The sequence below is a fragment of the Malania oleifera genome, chromosome 4, assembly GCF_029873635.1.
Source record: "Malania oleifera isolate guangnan ecotype guangnan chromosome 4, ASM2987363v1, whole genome shotgun sequence".
Classification (NCBI taxonomy): Eukaryota; Viridiplantae; Streptophyta; class Magnoliopsida; order Santalales; family Ximeniaceae; genus Malania; species Malania oleifera.
Window position 1 is genome coordinate 8,471,844 of NC_080420.1, and position 10,112 is coordinate 8,481,955.

General features: G+C 30.9%; 1 protein-coding gene across 1 annotated transcript; it reads left to right on the forward strand.

Annotated features, from left to right (window-relative positions):
* The first annotated feature begins 1,240 nt into the window (after nucleotides 1–1,240).
* Nucleotides 1,241–9,705, forward strand: LOC131153606 (protein DETOXIFICATION 40-like). The gene is made up of 7 exons (XM_058106025.1): nucleotides 1,241–1,745; nucleotides 1,844–2,475; nucleotides 4,300–4,356; nucleotides 4,796–5,034; nucleotides 5,525–5,643; nucleotides 6,664–6,750; nucleotides 9,354–9,705. The coding sequence occupies exons 1-7, from the start codon at nucleotides 1,416–1,418 to the stop codon at nucleotides 9,420–9,422; spliced, it is 1,533 nt and encodes a 510-aa protein (XP_057962008.1). The 5' UTR covers nucleotides 1,241–1,415; the 3' UTR covers nucleotides 9,423–9,705.
* The last annotated feature ends 407 nt before the right edge of the window (nucleotides 9,706–10,112 follow it).

Consider the following 10,112-nt stretch of genomic DNA (forward strand, 5'->3'; position numbering starts at 1 on the left):
AAACAAGTCCTCTATATAACTCTTTAATGCAGTGATATAATTAGATAATTAGTCGGGATACACTGTATATCGTACCTCTAGGTTTCATAAGTTTTTCTAAACCCAAGTTTATATGAATGTAAGTTCAAAATCTCTAACATAAAATCGAAAGCTTTTACCATTGAAAATTTGGATTGGAGACATTTAAGAACTTAGAATCATGATAATGCAATTAATTAAATACATGTAACACGTGAAAATTCCTAGAGGGTACCTCATCTGACAGCATGCAGTCGAAGAGATAATTATTAAGATTGGGACCGACCTTAATTTACTTCTTTCTGTTGAGCCTTAGATTAATTCAATCCACCCCCCAAATATTACGGTCCCCATCTAACACTCAACAACCAATCACTTGTAATTTACTTGTGGATAAGACTTTCAATTATATTCTATTCTACTTCCAATTTAAGAGTTTATCTTGATAAATTACCAGGAGTGCGTCAATACACAGGTAATTTTTACCGTCTCAAATTTGGTACCACACTATAGTGTTCAAAATGACACGATTATGACTAAAGTTCTCAAATTATATATATATATATATATATTCGTGAAACATACATGCCTCTATCACTATATATACATTATACCTTATATTTTTTGTGACCCACCTTAAAATAAATCATCATTATTTCTTTTGAAATGGGGCAATATAATTCTTCTCAACTAATATTAGAATTTGAATTTCAAATTTGAACATATTTATTGGATTTTTCACTAGGACTCGGTTTGGCCTCCTATAATCCTTAATTTTTTTTAAGGAGCTAATGAAGAAGAATTAACTAGATTATTATGAAATGTGTTCCAAAAAAATTGTTATAAAGAAAAAGGTAAGTTTAACTTCGTATTTGGTAGAGCCTTTGAAATCGTATTTGTATAAATTTAAATAAAATATAAAATAAAGTATATTAAATTTTATTTAAATTCACACAAATTCAAATAAAAAATAAATTGTATTTTTGGTAAGTGTTTGATAAAAAATTATAAAAAATTGTAAAATATTTGAAATAATTAAAATAGATATATATATGTTTAAAATAATAATAATAATAATAATAATAATAATAATAATAATAATATTTTAGTATTTTAAAAAATCAAAATTTAAAACAGAATAATTAATTAAAAAGTTAATTCTAAAATTTTAAAATTTTAAAATTTTTAACCTTTAAAAGTTTCTCAAAAGCTTAGAACAGGTATTTTCAATGGTGGAAAAGTTGTTGCCAGGGACATTGTTCCCAACTTAGAAATCAGACAAAAAGGAGAGCAAGCTATCTATATATATATATATAGTCGATTTACTTCTCCTATATAACTAAAGTTACTGGCTAGCAAGCTGCTACTCATGAGTTTGTAAAGCAAATTAAACGAAAATGGAGTCTGCAGAAGATGGTCAGAACGGGGGTGAGCTCCGTCAACCCATCTTGCAGCCCAACCAGTCCGGGTTGCCGGAGCCGATGAGCTCCGAGCTGGAAGAGATTCTGTCGAACACCCAGATAAGCCACTTCCGCCGCCTCCGTTCCGCCACGTGGGTGGAGCTCAGAATCCTCTTCCGCCTCGCCGCTCCCGCCGTCGTCGTCTACCTCCTCAACAACGTTATCTCCATGTCCACCCAGATCTTCTGCGGCCACCTCGGCAACCTCCAGCTCGCCGCCGCCTCTCTCGGCAACACCGGCATCCAAGTCTTCGCTTACGGCCTCATGGTAACAACAAATTAACTAGTAACTAATAACTAATAAACCTTAGAAGTAGAGCTGAGCAAAACGGTGTCGTTTTGGTTTTGGTTGATTTGTGGGTGCAGCTGGGAATGGGGAGCGCGGTGGAGACTCTCTGCGGGCAGGCCTACGGAGCACACAAGTACGATATGCTGGGCGTGTACATGCAGCGATCGACGGTGCTCCTGATGGCAACGGGGATCCCACTCACCGTGATCTACGTCTTCTCGAAGCGCCTCTTGCTGTTGCTGGGGGAGTCGACTACGATCGCCTCCGCCGCCGCCGTCTTCGTCTACGGCCTGATCCCGCAGATATTCGCCTACGCCGCCAACTTCCCCATTCAGAAGTTCCTCCAGGCGCAGAGCATCGTGAGGCCCAGCGCCTACATATCGGTGGCGGTGCTGGCGCCGCACCTGCTCCTTACGTGGCTAGCCGTCTACAAGTTCGGGTGGGGCCTACTGGGAGCGTCGCTGGTGCTCAGCCTCTCCTGGTGGCTCATGGTGGCGTCCCAGTTCCTGTACATAGTGTTCAGCCGGAAGTGCCGCCGGACCTGGACCGGGTTCAGCCTCATGGCGTTTACCGGCCTCTGGGAGTTCTTCAAACTCTCGGCGGCGTCGGCGGTGATGCTCTGCCTCGAGACTTGGTATTATCAGATTCTGGTTTTGATTGCTGGGCTTCTCAAGGACGCCGAGATCGCTCTCGATTCTCTCTCTATATGGTACGTGCGCATGTTTGGTTGCCAAAATTAATAGAACGAAATATAGAACAAATTAAATAACAAATTAATTCTATTCCATTCTATTTCAAACATGCACTCAGTGATTCATATGATATGATAAATTTAAAAAAAGTGAAGTACTATTTGAAAAATCTTAAATTTAGATTTGAATAAATTTAAATAAATTTTAATATAATTTGATATAATATTTTTTCTATAAAATTTTAAGAAACATGAAAGCCTTTTAGACGAGTTTAGTTAATGCTAGACTTCCTGCTATCTATCCTCTCTTTATCTTTGAAGCAATATTTTTAGTGGCTGGAATAATAAGACGGAAATTCAATTATGTGATGTGGATTCCATCTTTCAGTGAAGCGTAGGGATACGCTGACTTACCTAAATACAGCATGCATGCCTTTATATATACATACAATAAGATTTTAAGACTTGTACTGTTCCTACTAGGGGCGCGTAGTTGGTCAGTTTGGCTAATTCGGTCAATTAATTAAATTAATCGAATTTTTTTGATTAACTCTATTATAACCAAATTGACTGAATTACACTTTGTACCCGAACCGTACCCAACCAAACCAAATTTTCAGTTAACTAAATTTAACCGAATTAAATTATAATTAATTAAGAAAAAAATATGATTGTATAATTTGTTTGCTTTCAAAATTTAACTTAATAATTTATATTTAATGATTAATTAATTAAATAATTACATAATTCAGAAATTTTATGGATTTGGGGAATTGTGGGAACGCTAAATTATATAATTTATATTGAATTATTAATTAATTATATAATTCGGTTAAAATCTGTTAACCGAAATTCACTTTCTCCATTATTGAACCAAAAATCGAATAACTGAATTTACCAACTTATGAAATCAAACCGAACAGAATTAAAAATTTACCGAGCCAAACCAACCGAATTTTATCGATTAATTTGGTTAAAACCGACTTATCCTCGCTCCTAGTTTATGCCCACTTGTACCTAAATTCTCTATCTCCTCAACACAATAATACATACTCTATTAGGCTGTTGACCTTGTTCAAATTGTGAGAAATATTTTTCAATTTTTTATTTTATTTTTTAAAATAGTTATAAAATCGCCAACTTGCCTTATTACTTTTAGTATAAAAAAAATTCTTTCTATTGATTTCTAACTTTTCTCTATATATATATAAATGTTAAAAATAGAAAATAAGAATACGATCATTAGAGCCCCTTGAATTTAGGTCAAGCGATACAAGATATTTCATTTCTCATCTCATACTTCTCTTAATATTGAATTTGAATATCCCAAACTTTAAAATGCATTCTTAAACTGTCCAATTTTGATATTATATAAATTGCACTAAACTTAGTAAAAAAGGATTTAGTAACGCTTACTTGTATAGGAAGAGTTAATAAGAAATTTTGATAATTTTATTTTTTATAACCAATAATAGAACCATTAAAATTCACTTGCAAGCATGTAAAGTAATTTTATTAATTGAGTTTGTCTCAATCCTACATAGACTGGATGGAAAGGCTATGTCAACGAGTTAATTTAATAAATTTAAATTTTTAGAACAAGGACCAAAATAGTAAATACAATATATATATATATATATATATATATTGATTTGATTGTGACGATTTGATTGCTACGATTTGGGTCTTACTAGATTTGATTGTGATGAGTTATTTCCACTATAAAAAGTAGCTTGATTTTTGTTGAGTTTGGGTTATTGGGCTGAGCTAAGTTTAACAACGTTAATGAAAAATTTAGTAAAATAATACTTACATTAGTTAATGTTTATGATGAATATGCAGCATGACCATAGCCGGATGGGTTTACATGATATCGGTGGGCTTTAATGCAGCTGCAAGGTAACATATATATTATTTAAATGTGCCTATGCATTGAATATCATAAATAATATTTCAGTCATTATTACGCTACTTTAGACACTATGATACTAATATCAAATTTGGAAGAATGAAAACTTTTGAGTCTTAAAATCGTTAAAGTGATCAATCACTCTTACGCAGGAACGGCTCTTCACAATATGAGACTCTATATAAATTATTTAATTAAAACACTTAACATTTTATTTAATTATTATTTATATTTAAAATTACCTTTTTTTAGATATATTAAATAATTTTAACTGTACCGCATGTGTACTTTATCCACCATAAATTTCATAAATAAAGTTAATATTATTATATTAAAAAAAATAAATTTTGGGGGCCGAAAGGACAAGCACCTCGGTGGCGCCGTGCTCTGACGGATTGGGCTTGTAAATGTACATTAACTTATGTGTAGTGTGAGGGTGAGCAATGAGCTGGGAGCCGGGCATCCAAAATCTGCGGCGTTCGCGGTGGTGATAGTGAACTTGAGTTCCTTCCTAATCGCCGTGATCCTAGCCATCGTTGTCTTATTATTACGCCACTACATTAGCTACATATTTACAACTGGCACAACCGTCGCTGACGCTGTCGCAGACCTCTCCCCTTTTCTCGCCATCTCCATTATCCTCAACGGCGTCCAACCTGTTTTGTCAGGTATTCTTTCACATTTCTCAATAATAGTTATTTTTAATTGTTTTTTATTTTTAATTTTTAAACGGATACAAAAACATCATTCTATTTTTTTTTTTTTCCATAAGAAATTTAAAAAGCCTCGATTTATTATTTTTAAAATTCTCCACATCTAAAAAAATTGTAAAATAAAATATTTTAAATTTATAAAATTTAATAATGATAAATGAATTTTTTAATAGCTGAAAAATAGATTTTGATTTTTTTTAATAAAAAATGTATTCATTATCAAAGTTAAGCATTTAAATAAAATTTTTAATTTTTTTTTTTAAAAAGCAGCCCACTAGGCTCACTAGGCTAGGCCAAAGGAGCTCATCTCTCATAGCTTGTTTGCATATGAAATTAATTAGTTGTACCCATCTCAATAATTTGAATTAAAGAATTTGTATTAATTAATTACTTAATTAAAAATAATTAATTAATGATATTCAGCATAATGAATGGATGAATTTAGGAGTGGCGGTCGGGTGTGGATGGCAAGCATTCGTGGCGTACGTAAATGTGGGATGTTATTACATCATCGGCATCCCAGTGGGTGTGCTTCTCGGCTTCAAGTTCGATCTCGGCGCTAAGGTACAACCTATATTCTCACCTAATTAATAATTAAAAATAAAAAATATATCAAATTAATAAATAAAATTTTAATTTACCTTATGCCACATGACTTTATTTTTTTTATTTTTTTGGATTACGCAATGGGTATCTATGTGTCCGTTTTACGGTTCACGTGACTAATCTTGCGCCTCTTGAAGTTGACCCCACAATTCCAAAGGGAAGGTAAATTCAGGAGTCTAGGGGCGGAAACGAAACCGGAAGGGTTTGAACACCTGATCTCATGAGAGGCACTCCCACAATCCGCACTATCACCGGAATCATACCTTGGGGGTACTTTATTAATTATATAGTAAATTACACTGTAAATACTTAAAGTTTATAATATTGCATTACATGCTTACTTATTAAAGTTTAGAGTGTAATAGTTTAATTCTTTAATTCTTAAAGTTTCATATTCGAGCTAATCAAAATTTTCATTTAACATTTTTTTTTGAATTTATTTGAAATTTTAAAAATTAAACAATACCAATAAAAAATTAAGGGAATAAAAAATCAATTAGGTAAAAAACATTTAAGAAACTATAGAGTGGCTTATCTTTTTTTTTTTTTAAACTCGGAGACTCTAGCTACTATCGTGCCACATTGGACACTATGGTATGATACCAAACCCGGAGGATGAAAGCCGCTTGCCCATTAACACCCCCTTGGTAATTTACCGGCGTAATGTCTCACGGGAGAATCAAAGCCGCGATCTTGGAGTTTCCAAAATCACAAGTTTGCCCTTACCACGTAAGTTGGCCCGGCTGAGGTTTATCCTTAATTAAAATTAAATATTGAATTGACAAGTTAAATAAAAATTTTAAATAGGCATGAAATTAAATAGTTAATATTAATACGAAGTTATGGAAGATTTATTAACTAATTTATAAATATATATATATATATATATATATATATATATGTGTGTGTGTGTGTGTGTGTGTGTGTGTGTGTGTGTGTGTATATGTATATTTTATTTATTGTGGAATGAATGAACAGGGGATATGGAGTGGGATGCTAGGAGGAACAGCGGTGCAGACAGTCATCCTATTGTGGTCAACTTATAAGACGGATTGGAATAAAGAGGTATACTTTGTATTATTTTTATTATATATAATATAATATATGTATTAATGATTGTATTGTATTATACATTTCTTTTAATAATTTGATGGACACCCAATTGTTCAAAAAACGATAAAATAAAATTTAAAAATTTTTATTCTCTTTCAAAAATTATAAAAAATACATCTATGTGAAAAATATTAAATAATAAAAAAGTAATATTGTTATGTGCATGTAAAGAAAATAACTTTAATTATAATAAAATGGTATTTTTAAAATGATGTATGCTTAATAAATTAATTTTTAAAAAATTAGTTGATTTAATGTTTTGAAAACTAATTAAGCGATTCAAAGATTTAATTGATTTTAAAATTAATTGTTCTATCTTGTCCAATTGCTTTAGTTCAATCAACTGAAAAAATATTATTATTTCAAATTTAAGAAATTATTAAAAAAAATTAAAAATTACATAATTTACAAAAATACCTAGTAATTATAAAAGTATAATTAGAAACATCATAAAACAAATAAAAAATAGATCAGTGTTTTTAAATTCAAGTAACTTACCAAGCATAGTGTCAAGAAAATATAAAATGAAAATTTAAAATTTATTCTTTATAAATCAAAATTATAATCTTGAATGTTAAAAAGAAAATAAAAACTTAAATTTATAATAATTGGTTGATCATTGTTTGGAACTAATCACTTGCCTTTTTCTTATTTTATTCAAATTGTTTAGATTGACCTCTAATCGAAATCAAAATTTTAAAATTATATTTTGTTTGTTAAAAATATATTTAGTCAATTAATTTTAATGAAGTAAATATAGCAAATATATTTTTACAATATAATTTTTTAAGTATTTTTTTTCCGAGTTATTTTTATTGTTTATTTATTTTTTATATTTTTAAATTTTTTTGAATAATAATATAATTATATTGTTATACACTCATACTTATGTTAATTGATTGATTCAACTAATTTATTCGGTATTCAGTTCACTTATAAGTTTAATTTTTAAAATATATTATTATTAATTGATAACATTTATTAAATTAAATTAAATTTTAAAATTTATCTTATTAAAATTGAGTGAAAGGATAAAATTTAAAATCTTTATTAAATTTAATACTTAGCTAACACATTTTCTCAATAAAATTAAATCTTAGAAGATTTTGTAATAATTTTTAAAAATTTAGAGGGTGGGATGCGATTTTTTAAAAAAATGAGGAGTGCTGCTAAATTTTAACGAAAGTATAATATCAAAAAATTTAATTTAATTTTTCCTTCCTATCTGGTGCGTCAGGGCTGACGCCATTCATTAAACAAGAATGACAAGTGTCAGTTCGCAGCGGTGATTGGACACAATTTGTCCACGTGTTCATTGTGGGACCACATGGATGTGGATCTACCAGATGGGGTCTCAGCTGTAATTAATATGTACGTCCAAATTAAATGATCATAAATTTAAACTCAACGACGACAGCCACGTTATAGCTAACATTCCTACCTAGCTAGAAGACAATCTCACCAACCAAACACTATTCTACCTAATATTCTTCCCTGCACATTAATTATATATATATATATATATATATATGTATGTATGTATGTATGTTTGTATGTATGTGTGGGACTCATAATTTTTAAAATTAAATAGATTGAGAATTATTATTTTTTTTTTTCGTTTTCACGAAATACTTTTCTATTTGTTACTTACTATTCAAAATTACGTAAAAAAAAGAAGTGATATTTTACACTTTTCGAGTCAAACATACAAAGATCAACCTTTCTAAATAGTTTAAAACACAACAGTGCCTAAGAGCGTACGTAAAAAGCATAAGTGAGTTTAATTATCACATGTCTTAACTTGATAATGTCATATATAAAGGCATTGAAAATGTGTCCCATAAGATTCCATATCCTTTCAAAGTTGCCCAGCAGCTATATATCTAGCACGTGTCGTAGATACAAAATTAATGCAGGTAACTCTAAGCATCTGCTGCTCTATGTTTAATGATAATTAATATTGAATTTATAAAACTGGTCAAGAGGTAGAGTTTTAACTTGTTTGGATATATGCTGTAACATCAACTACCTAGTTCCTCCTACTATTGCAAGTAGCTAAGCGAAAAATGATTAGATTGCCCATTCCTATTTATATATATATAGAGTTAATTAAATTTTTTATTTAATTAGCCTCCATTTCTCTATTTTAGGCCGAGAATAACTTGTTTGATGAAATGAAAGAAAAAAGGAAGAGTAGAAAATTGATTTTTTATAATATTTTTTTTCTCTATTAAATACTAATAAAAATAAAAATTATTCTAATAAAAATAAATTTTTTTTGCAAATTACTTTTTAAAAAATACAAAAATTTAAATTTAAAACTTAGATATCAAGTGATTTTAACTTAATCATGGGTTAGCTGGTCTATACTTTAGAACTGATAATCTATTACTATGATAGTATGTTAAAGCTACCTTATGTAATCTAATCTAATTTCATACCGTACATAAACCTTATTCATGGAAATAAAAGCACCATTAATAACTTATATTCAAATTTCATCATTAAATGAATTATATATGGATATGGAAATGATGGAATTGATTAATTTGCAGGTGGCGAAAGCAAAGAACCGTTTGGATAAATGGGAAGACAATAAGGAGGAGCCTCTTTTGAAGGATTGAAGAGAGAGAGAGAGAGAGAGAGAGAGAGAGAGAGAGAGCGTGGGGTTCTAATTGGATATTGGCCGAGTGTTGGCTGGTGCACGTATATGGCTTGTCTTCCCACACGATCAAGTCATTATTCATGAACCCTCAAGCTCGAGCAGTACTCCTTTTTCATTTGGCCAGCTAGCTACGTGGATGATCTTGTGGCGCACTCCACGCATCATTCATGCATGCATGAGTTCCACGTACAATTCCGAATTGGATTATTTGATTGGAGAGCAAAATAAGAGTTTTTTCCCTATTGATCATTATTTTAAAATAATATATTAAATAATATCCTATTCGGAAAAATATTTTCTAGAATGATATTTACGTAATCTCGCTGGACCAAACAGTAAGATTTGTCACGAGCACGTCTTCAATGGTGTCGCTTGGCATTGTCTTCCTGCAAATCTCATTAGACGAAACATCGAATTTTTCTTTGAAAATAATCCATGAGCTGACGCGTGACAAATCTAACTGAACCAAGCAACGAGATTATAAGCATTAAAATAATTACAATTGGCATATATGGTTGCAAGGCGTAAATAAGTCTAATTATCTCACCACATTAACATGTGGAAAAGTAACTAGGATTCTGAATCGTTAAATAGCCAGTTTAAGAATATGTTTATATCCCCCAACCCACAAGACCCCAGAAGATGGAAG

Coding starts and splice junctions, on each gene's coding strand:
- LOC131153606 (XM_058106025.1), top strand. CDS start 1,416: ATGGAGTCTGCAGAAGATGGTCAGAACGGGGGTGAGCTCCGTCAACCC. Junction 1,746..1,843: donor TCTTCGCTTACGGCCTCATG/GTAACAACAAAT, acceptor TTGTGGGTGCAG/CTGGGAATGGGGAGCGCGGT. Junction 5,644..6,663: donor AGTTCGATCTCGGCGCTAAG/GTACAACCTATA, acceptor ATGAATGAACAG/GGGATATGGAGTGGGATGCT.